At 36.4% G+C, this 19,797-nt stretch overlaps 2 protein-coding genes across 3 annotated transcripts in view; both read left to right on the top strand.

Moving 5' to 3' along the window:
- EXOC2 (exocyst complex component 2) overlaps positions 1–19,797 on the top strand; it is a 250,988-nt gene that overhangs the window by 12,541 nt on the left and 218,650 nt on the right. The window lies entirely within an intron of this gene.
- HUS1B (HUS1 checkpoint clamp component B) lies at positions 9,639–19,209 on the top strand (the record flags this gene model as incomplete). The annotated part of the gene is given in 7 exon segments (XM_080805957.1): positions 9,639–9,737; positions 11,320–11,425; positions 18,514–18,589; positions 18,591–18,644; positions 18,646–18,733; positions 18,737–18,839; positions 18,842–19,209. Coding segments are annotated over 7 exon segments (894 nt in total).

Here is a 19,797-nt window from a genome sequence, read left to right as displayed (position 1 = left end):
TATACATACACATACACAAAATGATTTTAAAATGTACAGGAAAAGTTCCCAGAAGCAAGTATTAAAATGCTAAATGGTTCCCTAAATATATATAGATTTATATATTTACATATATATGTGTGTATGTCTCTTTTTAAAAACTAATTTGTTATAAGTATTTTCTTGCTCTGGCATACTTTTCGTATTTCACTTGCTGCATAATATTTCCTTGGATGGGCCTTCACATTTTAGTTACATCATTTTCTAGTTGTTTGGGATGTTCCTAGATTTTTTCCTTTGTGGTAATAAATCATTGCAGTTATGGAAATCTTCATGCCTAATAATCCCCATGGTTTGGATTATTTTATTTATTGGCCACATTTCAAGACGATGTTTTTAAGTTTCGGCAAAATATTAGCAAAGCACATTCAACAATACGTTAAAAAGATTATTAACCATGACCAAGTGGTATTTATTCCAGGATGTAAGGATAGCTCAGTATTCCCAAATCAGTCAGCATGTTTCCCCACATTAACAAAATGAAGGATTAAAAAATATATATTTATCTAAATAAATGCAGAAAAAGCATTTCATAAAATTCAACATCTGTTCATGATAAAAACTCTCAACAAAGTGGGATTAGAGGGAATATACTTCAGTATAATAAAGCCCTTATATGACAGTCCCATAACTCACATCATACTCAAAGGTGAAAAATTGAGAGCTTTTCCCCTAAGATCAGGGGTGAGATAGGGATGTCCACCTCACCACTTCTATTCAACATAGTACTGGAAGTCTTAGCTACAGCAGTCAGACAAGAAAAAGAAATAAAATGCATTTAGATTAGTAACGAAGAAGTTAATCTGTCACTATTCACAGATGACATGATACTATAAAAATTTTTTTGAAGACTCCCATCAAAAATTAGAATTAATAAATGAATTCAGTAAAGTTAAAGGATATAAAATTAATGTACAGAAATCTGTTGTGTTTCTATACACTAAAAGGAAAGTAGCAGAAAGAGAAATTAATAAAATAATTCCATTTACAATTGTACCAAAAAGAATAAAATACCTAGGAATAAACTTAACAAAGGAAGTGAGAGGCTATACTCTCAACAGTAGAAAACATTGATGAAAGAAACTGAAGACCACACAGACATATGGAAAGACATACCATGCTCACAGATTGGAAATTAATATTGTAAAAATGTTAATACTACCCAAAGCAACCTACAGATTTAATGCAATCCTATCAAAATACCAACAACATTTTTCACAGAATTGGGAAAAGTAATAATAAAATTTATATGGAACTACAAAAGACCCCGAATAGCCAAAGCAATCTTGAGAAAGAAAAGAAAGCTGGAAATATCACAACCCCAGATTTCAAGACATATTGTAAAACTACAGTAATCAAAACAGTATTATTGGCACAAAAATAAACACACAAATCAATGGAACAGAAGGAGAGCCCAGAAATAAACCCACATTTGTATGGTCAATCTATGACCAAGGAGGCAGGAATATACAGTGGGGAAAAGAGTCTCTTCAATAAATGGTGCTGGGAAAACTGGACAGATACATGCAAAAGAAAGAATGCTTTCTTACACCATGTGTAACGATAAACTCAAAATGGATTAAAGACCTAAACGTGAGACCTAAAACCATTAAACTCCTAGAAGAAAACATAAGCAGTAATCTCTTTGGCATTGGCCTTTGGAAGATTTTTCTAAATGTGTCTCCTCAGGCAAGGGAAACAAAGGCAAAAATAAACTACTGGAACTACACCAGATATAAAGCTTGAGTGCAGTAAAGGAAACCTTAAACAGAATGAAAAGGCGTTTTCATGGGAGAAGATATTTGTAAATTAATAAGGGGCTAATGCCAAAATTGTAAAGAACGTCTATAACTCAACACCAAAAACCCAATTAATGCAATTAAGAAATGGGCAGAAGACCTGAACATTTTTTTTAAAATATAATTTTTACTTTTTAAAAATTAACATATAATGTATTATTAGCCCCAGGGGTACAGGTCTGTGAATCCTCAGCTTACACACTTCACAGCACTCACCATAGCACATACCCTCCCCAATGTCCATAACCCATCCACCCTCTACATAACCCCCCTCCCCCAGCAACCTTCAGTTTGTTTTGTGCATTAAGAGTCTCTCATGGTTTGTCTCCCTCCTGATCCCATCTTGTTTCATTTTTTCTTTCTCTACCCCCCAAACCCCCCACTTGGCCTATCAAATTCCTTATATTAAGGAGATCATATGATAATTGTCTTTCTCTGATTGACTTATTTCACTCAGCATAATACACTGTAGTTCCATCCACATGGTTGCAAATGGCAAGATTCCATTTCTTTTGATGGCTGCATAGTATTCCATTGTATATATATACCACCTCTTCTTTATCCATTCATCTGTTGATGGACATCTAGGTTCTTTTCATAGTTTGGCTATTGTGGACATTGCGGCTATAAACATTACGGTGCACGTGCCCCTTCAGATCACTACATTTGTATCTTTAGGGTAAATACCCAGTAGCGCAATTGCTGGGTGATAGGGTAGGTCTATTTTCAACTTTTTGAGGAACCTCCATGCTGTTTTCCAGAGTGGTTGCACGAGCTTGCATTCCCAACAACAGTGTAGGAGGGTTCGCCAGCGTCTGTCATTTCCTGACTTGTTAATTTTAGCCATTCTGACTGGGGTGAAGTGGTATATCATTGCGGTTTTGATTTGTATTTCCCTGATGCTGAGTGATGTGGAGCACTTTTTCACGTGTCTCTTGGCCATCTGGATGTCTTCTTTGCAGAAATGTCTGTTCATGTCCTCTGCCCATTTCTTGATTGGATTATTTGTTCTTTGGGTGTTGAGTTTGATAAGTTCTTTATAGATTTTGGATACTAGCCCTTTACCTGATACATCATTTGCAAATATCTTTTCCCATTCTGTCAGTTGTCTTTTGGTTTTGTTGACTGTTTCCTCTGCTGTGCAAAAGCTTTTGATCTTGATGAAGTCTCAGTAGTTCATTTTTGCCCTTGGCTTCCCTTGCCTTTGGCGATGTTCCTAGAAAGAAGTTGCTGTGTCTGAGGTCGAAGAGGTTGCTGCCTGTGTTCTCCTCAAGGATTTTGATGAATTCCTTTCTCACATTGAGCTCCTTCATCGATTTTGAGTCTATTTTTGTGTGTGGTATAAGGAAATGGTCCAGTTTCATTTTTCTGCATGTGACTGTCCAATTTTCCCAACACCATTTATTGAAGAGACTTTTTTCCATTGGACATTCTTTCCTGCTTTGTCAAAGATTAGTTGACCATGGAGTTGAGGGTCTATTTCTGGGCTCTCTATTCTGTTCCATTGATCTATGTGTCTGTTTTTGTGCCAGTACCCTACTGTCTTGATGATGACAGCTTTGTAATAGAGCTTGAAGTCTGGAATTGTGATGCCACCAACTTTGGCTTTCTTTTTCAACATTCCTCTGGCTATTTGAGGTCTTTTCTGGTTACATATAAATTTTAGGATTATTTGTTCCATTTCTTTGAAAAAAATGGATGGGATTTTGATAGGGATTGTATTAATGTGTAGATTGCTTTAGGTAGCATAGACATTTTCACAATATTTGTTCTTCCAATCCATGAGCATGGAACTTTTTTCCGTTTCTTTGTGTCTTCCTCAATTTCTTTTATGGATACTTTATAGTTTTTGAGTATAGATTCTTTGCCTCTTTGGTTGGGTTTATTCCTAGGTATCTTATGGTTTTGGGTGCAAATGTAAATGGGATTGAGTCCTTAATTTCTTTTTCTTCTGTCTTGTTGTTGGTGTATAGAAATGCAACTGATTCTGTGCATTGATTTTATATCCTGATACTTTACTGAATTCCTGTACAAGTTCTAGCAGATTTGGGAGTGGAGTCTTTTGGGTTTTCCACATACTGTATCATATCATCTGCAGAGTGATAGTTTGACTTCTTTGCTGATTCGGATGCCTTTAATTTCTTTTTGTTGTCTGATTGCTGAGGCTAGGACCTCTAGTACTGTGTTGAATAGCAATGGTGATAGTGGGCATCCCTGCCATGTTCCTGATCTTAGTGGAAAAGCTCTCAGTTTTTCCCCATTGAGAATGATATTTGCAGTGGGTTTTTCATAGATGGCTTTGATGATATTGAGGTATGTACCCTCTATCCCTACACTTTGAAGAGTTTTGATCAGGAAAGGATGTTGTACTTTGTCAAATGCTTTTTCAGCATCTATTGACAGTATCATATGTGAACAGACATTTTTCCAAAGAAGACCTGCATGTGGCCAAGAGTCTCATGAAAAGATGTTCAACATGACTAATTGTCAGGGAAATGCAAATCAAAACCATAGAGATAGAACCTTTTACCTATGAGAATGACTAAAATAGAAAGGATGAGAGGGGCGCCTGGGTAGCTCAGGGGGTTAAGCCTCTGGTTTCGGCTCAGGTCATGGTCTCAGGGTCCTGGGATCAAACCCCGCATCGGGCTTCCTGCTTAGCAGGCCTGCTTCCTCCTCTCTCTCTGCCTGCCTCTCTGCCTACCTGTGATATCTCTCTCTGTCAAATAAATAAATAAAATCTTTAAAAAAGATAAGAAATAAATGTTGGTGAGAATGTGGAGAAAAACTTTTGTGCAATGTATGTGGGAATGTAAGTTGGTATAACATTTGAGGAAAAAAGTATGGAGATTCTTCAAAAAAATGAAAAAAATAAAAATTAAAAAAAAAAGTAGAAATACCATATGATCCAGGAATTCCATTGCTAGATATTTACCCAAAGAAAATAAAAATACTAGGGGCGCCTGGGTAGCTCAGTGGGTTAAGCCTCTGCCTTTGGCTCGGGTCATGATCCCAGGGTCCCGGGACTGAGCCCCACATCAGGCTCTCTGCTCTGCGGGGCACCTGCTTTCCCCTCTCTGTCTGCCTGCCTCTCTGCCTACTTGTGATCTCTCTCTCTCAAAATAAATAAATAAAAAATCTTTAAAAAAAAGAAAATAAAAATTCTAATTTGAGAAGATATTTGCATTGCTATATTTGTTGCACGATTGCTTACAATAGCTAAGATATGTGAGCAATCTAAATGCTCACCATTGGATGAATGGATAAAGAAGTAGTATATATATTTGATGGAATATTATTCAGCCATAAAAAGAATGAGATCTTGCCATTTGTGAGAACATGGATGGGCCTAGAGGTATTATGCTAAGTGAAATAAGTCAGACAGAGAAAGACAAATACAATATGATTTCATTTATGTACAGAATCTAAAAAATGAACCAAATGAACAAACAAAAAGCAGAAATGGACCCATAAATATGGAGAAGAAACTGATGGGTGCTAGAGGGGAGGGGGAAAGGGAGGGATGGGTAAACTAGGTGAAGGGGAGTAAAAAGTACAGAATTTTAGTTGTAGAATAAATAAGTCACAGCATGAATGGTACAATATAGGGAATATGGTCAATGGTATTAGTGTTATATGGCAAAAGTGGTAGTTACACCTGTGGTGATCATAGCATAAAGTGTAGAGTTGTTGAATTAATATGTTGGGGGAAAAAAAAAGAATATGTTCTGGTCAAGAGAAGCATTTGTAAGACTTGGACACATTTTGCTAAATTGTTTTCCAATATTTTGTATTAGAACATTTATATTTTTGTTGGAATGGTTTATATTGCTGCCAGCAGTGCATAGGAGCACTACACAGATTTTGTGACTGTCTTAAGTATTTTTCACTAATAGTCCAGCAATGGAATCTCTTATAATTTGCATTTCTGTGAGGTTGAATTTTTTTCTATATATTTGTTTATTGGTTGCATTTCCTCCATTGTAAATTTTCTGCTTATGCCTTTCTCTTTTTTTTGTCTTAATGTTTTCTTATTGATTTTGTGAGATGTGTTTATAATAAAACGAGTCATGTTTTATTTTGAATATTTTCTGTAATTTACTCTTTGGCTTTTAAATTTGGTTGTCTATTTATTAACCTATAGAAGGTGTACATTTCTATGTGGTGCGTTCACTGTTGGGATTCTTCCATCAGTTCCAAACTTAGTCTTCCTTGACCAAAGCGGTAATATACATTTACTTTTATGTTATTCTAGGTTTATTGGCTTAATCAAAATTATATTCAACTCCCCAAATTATCCAAATTCTTTAACTCTATAGATGTTTGAAGTAATGTAAGAAAAAGAAAATTATGCTTTGGACTGTAACTATTTTGGGGGATTGGAATTAATATGTTAAAAATAAAGAGGCAAGAAAATAATTGTTTAGAATATTAAGCTTGGTATTTGGCTATCCTGGGTATATATCATAAACAGTATCTAGAATTTTTTCATCAAATGGTGAGGTACAGTGCTGTGGCTTTAAAGAAGTAGTTTACCCGTTTGCTGTGGAGTTGATACACTTTGGTTCTTGAGACTTAATCTTTGCTTACAGTTGCAGTATTGTATTCAGCCCTCACCCTCCTGCTTCTTGGGTCTTTGTTACCCAAATTATATAGCACAACTGTAATTTTCTCTTTTCTCTGTTAGTAACATCTTCAGTCTTAAATAGATTAAGGGTATAATCTATAATACATCCAGTCTTCTTCAAAACGGCAACACATTTAATGACTCACCCAGCCTCCAAATTCCACTTAAAGTTGTTTTTTTTTTAACCTATGCAGAGGAGCAGTACTCTGTTACTTTTTTCTACTGGGCTTTAATGTTTGCAGACATTTTTATATCCTTGGTTTCATTTAATCCTCTTGGTTTACCTGTGAAGTTAGCTATTATTCCCATTTTATAGATGAGAAAACTGAGAGTTTGAAGGTCTTTTGACTCCTAGTTAGGTGGCTTTTCTACTGATTTTGTGTCTTTCCCAGATGTACAAATTGGTTTGTCTGGTTAAAGTGTGGTCTAATGACACCAGTGTTCTTTACCCCTTATAAGGCCCCAAGATGCCAAAGCATTATAAAATATAGAAAATTAAAAAAAAAAAAACATGATTAATACATGGACCAGGACTTTGTATCACAGCTTCAGGATTTAGTAGCGGAGGAGAGCAAAGATCAGTAGAGCAGCGATTCTTATCACTAATGAGAAGAGGCATAAATTTGACCTAGAAAAGAGTATTAGAGAAAGCATTTGATATCTAACCTCCTACTCTTCCCAGTTATTTTTGAAGTTCCTATTATGTTTTGGAGATATTCTTTCTTCTGTTTATCACAGTCCAAATTCATTTTCACCGTTTGGCTTTGAGAAGTGTTTACAGTCCACATTTTGTACAAGATAGTTTTTTTACAGGGTGTGTGAACTCTTAAGAGGAAAATAGCCTGTAGGCTAGCTAACTGAAAGAATAAATAAATCACTTTTAAGGCTGAACAAATTGCATATATATGTGTATTTTACTTTTTTACTTTATTTTTAACCAAATTATATGAAGAAAGGAAGTAATCACGTTAGCAGTCTTTGTTGTTCAGTTAGAATCACCTGTTCTGTAATTATTATTATTTTTTAAATATTTTATTTATTTATTCGACAGACAGAGATCACAAGTAGGCAGAGAAGCAGGCAGAGAGAGAGAGAGGAGGAAGCAGGCTCCCCGCTGAGCAGAGAGCCCAATGCGGGGCTCGATCCCAGGACCCTGGGATCATGACCTGAGCGGAAGGCAGAGGCTTTAACCCCCTGAGCCACCCAGGCACCCCTGTTCTGTAATTATTGTAGCAATAAAACACTCATTTTGATCTTAGAGGTATCGATTTAGGTATAATGACTCAAATTTGACTAATTGCTTGTGAGTTATGACGAATTTGGCATTTTTGCATAATTTCTACTTGGAGTTTGATAGTCCTGTTAGTGTTTGACCCAGCATAGCAATATAAAATTTGATTAGAAACAATGACAGTTTGAGGAGTTGGCTGGCTCATTTGAAAGAGCATGGGACTTTTGATCTTGGGGTGAATTGGAGCCCCATATTGGAGTGTAGAGATTACTAAACAACAACAACAACAAAAATGATAGTTCTTTTTCCTATTTTTGGATCAAGGAAGTGGCAGGTAACCGCTCATGAGCTTTTGTATATATACTTTTTTGGTCATTATTTGACACTAACACTTGTCTGGAACCTAGAGGGCTACCACAGATTTCAAAGTGAAAACCTGTCACAATTAAGTCTTCCATTGAGTTGGTTTGTTAGTACTTTAGTAGATAGGGATCCAGAAAGGGAGGGTCAGAATAAATAGGGATTAGATCCTGGGGATGTGGGATGGTCAGTAGTCAAGACATAATGTTAAGGAAGATGATGGTGGTGATTCTGGGAGTTTGAGGGGTAGGAGGAGTGGGAATCTTGTCAGTGATATGCTGAGATCTCGGCCTCACTCTCACTCTCCCAAGGTGATGCAGAGGCTCTGGAAGAGGGGTCTTATCCTGAGCACCCAGATCTCTGGCCTCCATTCTAATCCCTGAAGCAGTGGTCCTCAACTGGGGGTAACCCTCTACCCTTCCCTGGGGACATTTGGCATTGTCTGGAGATATATTTTAATCATTGTAATTGAGGGTCTGCTGATTTTATGTAGTGCAGAGAGGCCAGATATGCTGTTCAGCACCCTGCTACGTATAGGACATGCTTCATTACAAAGAATGGCCTTGTCCCAACTATGACTAGTGCCACAGTTAAGAAATCCTGCCTGAAGCATCACAAAGAAACTCTGGGTTTTTCCTGAGCTGATGGAGATGTGGAGGGCAGCTAGGATACATGGAGCTCCTGGACACCATTTTGACTTCTGTTATGGAGGAAAACTTGAGAACTGAAGGGAACAAAAACTAGGACAGGAAAAGAATGGTGAGAGTGATCATCATCCAGGAGCAGTGCAGCAGATTAGAAGCAACAAATTAGAAAGAGAGGAAATAGATTTGTCAGAGACTGGCTCCCTGTTTTAATAATCAGTAAGAATCTGACATCAATTGAGATGACTATAAAAAGCAAGCTCAATAAAACACTGCAGCTTGAAGCAATAACCCAGGAACATGTACAAAACAGTCTTTAATGATCATGATAATGGCTGTGAATGATTCTTTAAGTTAAATTATGTTTAATATGCTATTTTAAGACAAATTTAGACAAGTTCAAAAAGATTCCTGCCAAAATAGTTACAAGTTTTATATATATATATATATATATCTACCTATATATCTGTGTATAGATATTTCCATCACAGAATTGAGGTTACAGCAAACTGTTGCTCCCCATATTAGAGAGATACAGACAGAGAATCACAACTTAACCAGAGCAGAAGTCCAGGAGCAGACATCTCTGTGGGAACCAGTACCAGTTGCTTTAATCAATACATCCTGTCCATCTTTCAATAAAACTTACAAGACATACTTAAAGACAAAAAACGCAGTTTGGGGGCACCTGAGTGGCTCAGTGGGTTAAGCCTCTGCCTTCGGCTCAGGTCATGGTCCCAGCATCCTGGGATCGAGCCCCGGCATCGGGCTCTCCGCTCAGCGGGGAGCCTGCTTCCTCCTCTCTCTCTGCCTGCCTCTGCCTACTTGTGATCTCTGTCAAATAAATAAATAAAATTAAAAAAAAAAACACAAAAAAACAAAAAACGCAGTTTGGAGAAACAAAGCAAGCATCAGAACCAAACCAAGATATGGTAGGGATGTTGGAATTATTGAACCAGGAATTTGAAACAGCTGTCATTAATATGCTAACGGCTATAAATGGAAAAAGTGGTAACATGCAGGAACAGATGAGAAATGTAAGCAGAAAGAAACTTTAAGAAAGTATCAAAAAGAAATAGTAGAAATAAAACGCGCTATAACAGAAATGAAGAATCGCTTTGATGGGCTTATCAGTAAACTGAATATAGGTGAGAAAAGAATCAGTGAGCTTAAAGAAATGTCAGTAACAATTATAAAGAGAAAAAAACTAAAGGAAATTGAATAGAATATCCAAGAAATGGGCAGTTACGAAACGTGTAACACATAATGGAAATACTGGAAGGAAAAGGAGAGAAAGGAACAGAAAAAATACTTGAGGTAATAGCTGAGAATTTCCCAAAAGTAATGATAGATTCCAAACCACAGATCAGAAAATTCAGAGAATAGTAAGCAGACGAATAAGAAAAAAATATACACTTAGAAATATATTCAAACTGCAGAAGCATCAAAGGGAAAATAGTGAAGGAAGTTGGGGGGTGGGGAATACCCACCTTACCTAGAAAGGGACAAAGACAAATATTACATAGTACTTCTCTTCAGAAACCATACAAGCAAGCAAGGAAAAACTATCAGCTTAGAATTCTGTATGCAGTGAAGTTAACCTTCAGAAGTGAAGGAGAAATAAAGACTTTCTCAGACAAGCAGAACTGAGGAAATTTATCACCAGATTATGTTAAATGTTAAAAGAAGTTAAAATGTTAAAGAAGTTTTTCAGAGAGAAGGGATATGATATATAGAGAAACTCAGATCTACATAAAGGAAAAATGTTCGAGAAGGAATAAATAAAGGGGCTTCTTGTTTCCTTCTCCTGATTTACTGTGCCATGTCCAATACCCAGAACCCCTATCCATGCTGAATAATGCAGATATAGAGCATGGTGGATTGTTAGCTTAATAAAGAAAGAGTAGACTTGCTTTCTTGTCCTACAGCTGCAGCTTCCTCATTTGAAAATACCAGAGTAGATATAGTGGGTTCTCTGACTTATGGGAAGGAAGAATCTATTCCAAAGACTTTAGGCAAAACTGTAAATAAGAAATGAAAATATGATGAAAACCATCTTCCTCTCAGCTGTATAAATGTTAACATACCATATGTCTTATGCAACAGAACAAATACAGTATTGTAATGCCACTTAAGTTGTGGCTTCTTGAGACCAATCATTCAGAGATTAAAGAAAAAGGAATTATGTTAAGTGTAGACAGAATAAACTTTCCAAAAGCCAAAATTGTTACAGCTTTTGTTACTAGAAATGGAAAAGCCACTGAAGCGTCCTATAAGTTTTTATTTCTAATGAAGTAAGTATTAATGATATTAACCTAAAAAATATAACTACCAGTTATTTCACCAGCAGAAATAGGTCTCTTTGGGAATAGTAGAGAATTGCAAAAGCATAGCCGTGCCCAGAAAACATGGACAAGGAAAAGAACTCTCTTTTATAGAGGAAAAGGGAGTGTTGGTAGGCTGTTAGAAACAAAAAGTCCATAGGGAGTAAACTGGGAGTGGAAGTATTGTGGCTTTTCATTGGCTGTCTCTCTGGGCTGTTTCTGGGAGAGAAGGAAAAACTTTCTTCTTCCTGCTGGGGTAGTAAAATAGGCCCTTTTCTTCCTGTCGGATCTGCAGTTGACAGGAATGATAGACCTTGAGAGCTCCCCCTGTCAGCCTCCTGAGTCCATTCTGAATGAGGTTTTCCTATTGTTAGTGTTAACAATGGCTATAACCTACACAGGTAAAGTCTTTTGCTATCTGTCCCCTCCCCCACACTTTTTTTTTTTTTTTTTTTGAAAGAGTTCTTGAGATCTAAAATCGAGAAAATCACTGTGGATTATACCTAGCTGTGATTGGTTCATTTCTTGCTAGGATCTCATGAGGAGCCCTTGGTAGGGAATTTGAAGCACCTGTTTAAGTCCCTGGCTGAGCCTAGGTTTGGGTCCTTTTAACCTATTTTGCTTATGTTTAGTGACCTGAAGGACTTTGACCATAGTTAGTGTTTATTTTGTTATTTTTTCTTTTCTTCTCCTAATCTTTTTTTCTTTTTCTTCTCCTCCTCCTCCTCCTTCTTTTAACATTTTGTGATTTTCTTTTTTTCTTCTTTTTTATTATTCACTGTACAATATAGGGGCAGGGTGGAGGATAGGATGGAAGGATAACTGGTGGGCCTCAGTGGGGAACTGTGGGAGACAGTGTGGGGGTAGTAGGCCACGGGGGACAGGGTGGGTGAGTCTCCATTTATGCTGTGTATGAGGGCCTGTCTGTGGATGACCTGGAGCAATAACTGAGAAATTTCCAAAATTAATAGTAGGCAACAAACCATAGACCCAGAAGTTCAGAGAATACTCACGCAGGACTTATGCTAAAAAAAAAATCTATATCTAGTTATATTCAAATTATAGGAAATTAAAAACAGAAAATCTTGAAGTAGGCCAGGGTGAAAACACCTTACTTATGGGATATCAAGGATAAGAATTAGATTGGATTTCTTTTCAGATATCATATAAGCTAGAAAAGAATGAGTAAGAAAAGTGTAATATTTATAGTGCTGAAAGAAAAAAAAAAACACAGAATTCTGTGTACAAGTAAAATTATCAAATTAGCCTTCAAAAATGAATGAGAAATACTTAAAAATTGGAGGAATTTGTCTCCAGTAAGCCTACTTCACAAGAAACATTTAAAAAAATTCCTCAGGGGCACCTGGGTGGCTCAGTGGGTTAGAGCTTCTGCCTTCGGCTCAGGTCATGATCTCAGGGTCCTGGGATCAAGCTCCGCATCGGGCTCTCTGCTCAGCAGGGAGCCTACTCCCCACACCTTCCCGCCTACCTCTCTGCCTACTTGTGATCTCTGTCTGTCAAATAAATAAATAAAATCTAAAAAAAAAAAAAAAATTCCTCAGAAAGAAAGATGATAAAGGTCAGAAACTAGGATCTACATAAAGGAGTGTTAGAAAAGAATAAATGAAGATAAATACAATTATTCTTAACTGATGTAATAGTTTAATAACAGGAACAAAGTATTTGGTGATTATAGCTTATGGAGAATAGAAATTAATGAAAACATAAAGCATAAGAAGGAGAAATTGGGAATACTCTGTTATTAGGTCCTTCCACTAGCCGTGAAGTACAGTGTTATTTGACAGTTGACTTGGTTTAGTTGTACATGTGTAATGCAAACTGTAGGGCAACCACTGAAAAACATTTAAGAAGTATGATTGATATACTAAGGGCAGAGGAAAAAAAAGGATTTTAAGGCATTGAAACTCTTCTCCATGATACTGTAATTGTGAATACATGTAATTATACATTTGTCAAAACTCAAATGTACAACACAAAAAGTGAACCTAATAGCAAACTGTGGCATTTGGCTAATGTGTCAGTTTTGGCTTATCAATTGTAACAAATACACCATGCTAATGTAAGATACTGGTTATGAATGAAACTGTATGTGGGGCTTGTGAAGGGCTATATAACCTTCCAAATAAAATGACTACTTATTTTACCGCAAAACTGTTTGGGGATAGTAGAAAAATTGCAATTCAGGACACGCAGGCTATGGAAAACCATAGGCAAGTCTGGAGAATGAGAGGAAGGTTACTTTATAGAGAAAAAGAAGAGGAGAGACGGCTTTGAAGGAAAGTGTGTTGGAGGAAAGCAGGAGTTTAAGGTGGTGATATTACTTCGAGTTATATGGAAAAGGAAAGAAGCCTCAGTTCTTTTTTCACTGCATAGTATAGAATTACAGGATAGCAAAATGAAAGTAAAGTGAGTGACGTTTTATTGACGTACGCTCTAGGAGAGGAGTGGGCCAGTCATGAGAGACAAAGGCCCTGGAAACCCTGGGCTGTGGGTTTGTATCAGTTTTTTCTTTTGCGTGAGTCCTCAGGAGGCCACATTTGAATCACAGGCCTAGATTTATACAATAATGAGCCAACTCTACATATCCTTTCCCAAAATGTTTTAAAAATGCTGCTTGGGGTAGGGAACTGCATTATTTCTATTCTAGAGACATAGGTCAAGGAAGGACAAGGAGCTGCTTTCTGCGGGAGCACAACAAGCACAATGAACTTCTCTCCAACTCTGTTGCAACCACAAACCAAACCACCCTCTAGATGGGTGGTATGGGGTTGTCTCCAGATGGTGCCTGTTAGGGCTCTCCATCAGCATGTCTAAGGTCCATCCTCCTTGTCACTCATGCCTAGTTTCCTGCCTAACAGTGATGTTTCTCATCATCTGAATTGTGATAGTTTCTTATTGGCTGGGCTGTTGCTTGGCAAGGAGAAATCTACCTCCTTGTTGGAATGGTAAATCGAATTTCTTCCTGTCCAGGAATGTGAAGTAAGCTGTAATGAAAAGTCCCATCAGGGCTTCCTGACTCCATCCAAAATGAGGTTTCCCTCAATATTCACAGCTATATGGGAATTCTCTGTACTTTCTACTTAATTTTTCTATAAACCAGAAACTATTAAAAAAAGTTTATTAAGAAAAAAAACCCAACTTGTCAAGTCTTTAAAGAAATAAAGCAAAGCACCTAATTTCTCAGTTCTGTGCAACAACAGATTCATTAGACCTTAATTCCTTTTTTTATTTTTTAAATTTTTTAAATTTTTAAATTAATTTTTATTTTTTATTAAAAAATTTTATTATGTTAAGTTAGTCACCATACAATATATCGTTAGTTTTTGATGTAGTGTTCCATGTTTCATTGTTTGCATGTAACACCCAGTGCTCCATGCAGTATGTGCCCTTAATTTCCAAAAGGGATGCTAAGACAGTTTTTGAAATTCCTTTTGTAAGCGTAAGATAATAATATTTGGAGTATTTATTCAGTTTTGTATCAGTAGGACTTACAGGATGAAGATGCTGTCACATATACCAATATTTTTTATTTTCTCTCTTAGTTTCTCATATGTTCTAATCACTATTATAAATCACTAAATCACTATTATAAAAAATTCCTCTTAGTTTCTTGTATGTTCTTTTCTCTTAGTTTCTTATATGTTCTAATCACTATTATAAATCACTAAACCACTATTATAAAAAATTCCTCACTATTGTGAGGAAAATATCAGTGCAGGAAACAGGAAAGGAACCTTAACATATATTTGGAAATTCAAAGAGCTGAAAATCTGCAGATGTTTCAAGTTAGAATGGTGTTGATACAGGCGATGCTGACCTGCCATCATCTAGTAGGGGTTGGCACACTTTCTCTGAAAGGGTGATTAGTAAATACTTTATAGGCATTTTGGGCCTTAAAGTCTCTATTACAACTACTCAATTCTGTTGCAGTAAGAAAACAGTAATAGACAACATGGAAATGAGTTTGCGTGTACCAATAAAACTTTATTTATAAAAGCAGGTGTTATTTCTTGGTTGCTATAGTTTGCTGACTCCTGATCTAAAACAGGCACCAGGGAATGTCAGTGAATAAGTAAGTGAGGGGATTCCACAAAAGAAACCTCAGTAAATTCCCCAATTAGGACATTTATGGGCTATATTCTCTGACCAAAACAAGTAAACAAATTGGACTAAGAATAAAGCTGGTAAATACTGGAATTTAATAATCACAATAATCATAATAATACAGCTAGCTCAACAACAAACTGTTAACTGTGGAATTTTTTAAAGCCTTCTAAAGTTAATCTTGGGTCAAAGAAGAAATCAAAACTGCAACTACAAATCAGTTATAAATGAAGAGTGAACCCATTGCATGTCAAAATCAATGGTGTGACCAACATTATAGATAGGAAAAGTAGTGGCTTTAAAGGTTATTAAAGGAAGACTGAAACAAATGAACTAAGTATTCAATCTAGATAGATAGGAAAAAAAACAAGCAAACAAACAAACAAAAAAACAAAATAAAACCCAAGCAAGAGGAATTGACAAATGTTGAAGCTACAGGTTGAAGCTATAGGTGATAAACACCTCTCCTGAAAAAAGAAGGTAGAATTTACAGCTTCTATCTAGGCCTGTTATTATAAAGGCTCATTAAAACAGAAAGCATTCACAAGTCTAACCATGAAAAAAAGATACTTACAAATACTCAAGACAGTGGCAAAGACGATAACACAGCTATGGAAGAAAGTGGTATGATGTTAAATTTGAAAATTAGAATGAAATATCTAACTTTCTGAAACATATACTAAAATTATCTAAAAAAGAGTTATAAAATATGGTCCTATTACCATGAAGGAAATTCTCAAACAATCATACATAATGATGTACTAGATATAGATGCTTTTACAAGCAAGCAACAGGAAACATACAAGGAATAGAACATTTCTATACTATTTAAATAACTACAAGATAGCAAATATGGAAGACTTTAAATTCTTTGTGTAAGGCCAGAACAGCACTCTGGATATAGTAAGTGCTCAATAATATTTGTGCACTGCTGAATGCTTCTTGATACTACAAAAATGAGCAAAGAAATAGAAGGTAATTTCTAATTAATTGAAAATAAGATTTAAGATGTAAAACTCTTAAAGTAGAAGTGAATCAAATCTAGGAATGTTTGAAGAACTAATAAAATGGAACCAAGTGGGGTGCCTGGGTGACTCAGTCGGTAAAGCATCTGCCTTTGGCTCAAGTCATGATCTCAGGGTCTTGGGATCTAGCCTAGCATTGGGTTCCCTGCTTAGTGGGGAGCCTGCTTCTCCCTCTCCATCTGCAGCTCCCCCTGCTTGTGCCTCTCTCTCACTCTCTCAAAGAAAGAAAGAAAGAAAAAGAAAGAATAAAAGAAAGAAAACAACTTAAAAATAAGGAACCAAGTAATGTTTATTCCTAGAATATAAACTAATTCATTAATAGGAAATTTATTATTTTAATCTACTGTATTAATAGGTTAAAAAAGTTATCTCAAAAGTTGAGAAAATATTTGGTAGATTTCACTGTCCATTCCTAATTTTAAAAATAAACTTTTGGGGCACCTGGGTGGCTCATTTGGTTAAGCAACTGCCTTTGGCTCAGGTCATGACCCCAGGGTCCTGGGATCGAGCCCCTCGTTGGGCTCCCTTGTCAGTAGAAACACAGAAACATGAGACCTAGGCAAGTTACTTGAACTCTGGAACTTTAAGATTTCTTTCAGTTTGAGTAGATTCCGTTTCAGTACTCTTAGGGTTTCAATATAGGAAAATTAAACATTTGTTTTCCAAAGTATTTCAAACATTTTAAATTAATTAATTTAAATTCTTAAAATGAGAATTTTTGTTACTGATAAAAGTGACATTCCAGATCAGTGCAGAAAACAGTGGATTGTTCAGTGAAATGGTATTTGGTCAGCTAGCTATTTAGTACTCCAAAATAGATTCCTAATGAGTTAAGTAATTAAGCAGATACAACAGTATTAAAGTACCAGAAACATAACTTTAGAGGCATGATTCTGTAAGTAACAAGGAAAGAGTCCATTGGTTTGACATTAAAAAAGACTCCAAATTTCCTAAGGGCAAAGACCACCATAAGCAATGTGAAAAAAACAAATGATAAACTGGGGAAGATATTGACAGTGTATATAAGGGGACAGAGAGTTAATGTTTTTACTAGAGATCTTAAAATCTAGAAAAATAAATCTAATGCAAAGTTGCAAAGATCATTAAAATGGAATTCATCCACAATGCAAGTTGAGACCATTTATTTTATTTTGCCTACCAGATTGCTACAAATTAAACAGATTGCTACTACCCAGTGTCCCTGGTGGGAAGTTGTGTTGATAAACTTTTCTGCAGGCCAGTTTGGTGATACATACAAGTTATGATCTTAAATCCACATCTTTTGACTGGAAATTCCTCTTTGAATGTACTGCAGTGCAATAATTGGATAAATGTGCAAAAAATGTTTTATAGAAAAATGTTCATTGTTGTGTTCATAATAGAAAAAAATTAGAAATTGTCTAAATGTCATTTTGACTATACATCCATACAGTGGAACACTAAGCAGCCTGAAAATAATGTAGATTTATACTTGCCAACATGGGAAGATGTCTGTCATGTAGTTTACATGTTAAAAAAAAATAAGGTTGCAAATGTATGCCTAGCATGCTGTAATTTTATAAAGCACATATAACTATACCTACATATATGCCCTGGTTGATGAAGATAGTATTTTTTTTTAATTTTTATAATTTTTTTATTTATGAGAGAGAGTTTGGGGGGAAGGGGTGTGTGGGTAGGAGCAGAGGAAGAGGGACAAGCAGACTCTGAGCAGAGCGGGGATCCTGACTTGGGGCTTGATCTCATGACCCTGAGATCATGACCTGAGCTGAAACCAAGAATTGGGTGGTTATCCGACTGAGCCACCTGATTAAGACAGTTAGAATGTATGCACCAACAAGGTTAAAAGTGGTTCTAGGAGTGAGGATTTAAATTTTCTTCTTATAGTTTAGAAAGAATACTTAGACATTTCTGTGGTAGAGTGCCTATCCTTTTAATAATCAGAGTGGAAACAGTGAAACTATTTTTAAGGGAGGAGGTAGAGGGAAGAAGATGGGAACAGAGGCCTTGGTTTTCAGGCCCGAGGTCTGCCATGCCTTGTGGCCCTTCTCGGGGCCTGCAAGTAAGTGGAACCTGAGTGTTGGCTGTGTTGGGACCTACCACACTTGAGGTCCCCTCCTACCAAACTCTGGATGCAGTCTTCATGGCATTATGAAGTTTTGTGCCAACATCACTGGTGAGGACTTTTTAGAGCTCTTTATTCATATCAGTGGCACCCTTCCAAAGCTGGTGGGAGTCTGTGTGCTGTATGTGCTTTAGGCCTGATGACCTCAGTCATCTGTGATGCCAGAGCGTGGTGTGAGGTGAGGTGGGGAGACTTCCACCACTTTGCGTGGAAGATGTTTCAGAAGTGTTGAAGGAGATTTATTTAGAGCTAACATCTGAGCATTTGTTCAGAACAGTGAGAACAGAGAATGCCTTTTACCTTGAAGCCCCAGTTGACCAACAAGTGGTGTCCCTACCTCACTATGTCTGGAACTGCTATTGCCCACAGGTTGGGCTCCTGTGGTGGTACTTGATCCATCTGATGGGCCTGTGAGGGTTCTTAACCCAATGGCATGAGAAGATTTCCTGGAGCCCAGCATGAAAACCTGTGATGTTCATGTTTATCTTCTGGCTTTGAAGACTCTGAAGAGCAGTGTAGAAAGGATAGCAAACTTGGGTGATAAGTGCTGGTTGAAACAAATGTAAATGGCGAAATGAACTTCAGTGTAGAAACTGATGTCGTGTCTATTAAGAGTTATTTTAACAATCTTGGAAATCCTCCAAAGTCTGCTCAGGGTATGTCTCAAGACGGAAGCCTGGAGAACATGGTGGGAGTGCTAGTAGAGAGTGGGAAGCTTCTGCAGTTTTTCGAGGGACAGCAAATAAATCCTGTAATAGCCTTATGCAATGTTTTGAGCAATACTATTCTTCATCTTGTTTTGGTTCATGAAGATGTCTCTCTTCAGTATTTCATTCTTATAAAAATTCAAGCAGCCTGTATTTTTTTTAAGCTTATGATCTTTTCAAAACTGAAACAGACCCTGAGTTAATTGGCTTGCAAGTCTGCACCCTCACTGGCCTATGTAGAATGTACATTTTGCTGAGCTCTTATTCCTTTGCAAAGCTTTTATTTAAAAAATCAGTGGTGAAAGAATTGGATAGTTCATTTGTATGTTTATTGACTTTGTCAGTTTTTTTTTTCTTCATACATTTTAAGAGGCCAACAACAAAAAAAGACTTTCTACTTTAACTTTTTTGGGGAAAAGGATTGTAACAAAATAAAAACTTTGAATTTCTGAAACATTGGATCAGTTTTTATTATAAAATGCTACTGTGAAATGGGAACTTCATTCTTTTAAAACAAATATAATTTTGTGAGGGATTTTTCCCTCACAAAAGCTTAATGTGAGAGCTTAATATGCTGTCTGAAAGATAGAAGTTATTTAGCATTTGTGTATATTGCATAGTTTTTGTTAAAGCTGTGTTTTGTCAGTATAGATATATATCGATATCGATATCGATATCTATATAGATATCGATATCGATATCGATATCTATATCGATATATATCTATATATATTAGTTTATATTCATGGTTTTAGATTTATCATCTACAGAGCCTGAATTGGTTATTAGGT

Source organism: Martes martes, assembly GCF_963455335.1.
Source record: "Martes martes genome assembly, chromosome: 6".
Classification (NCBI taxonomy): domain Eukaryota; kingdom Metazoa; phylum Chordata; class Mammalia; order Carnivora; family Mustelidae; genus Martes; species Martes martes.
This window is presented reverse-complemented; position numbering and strand designations above follow the sequence as displayed.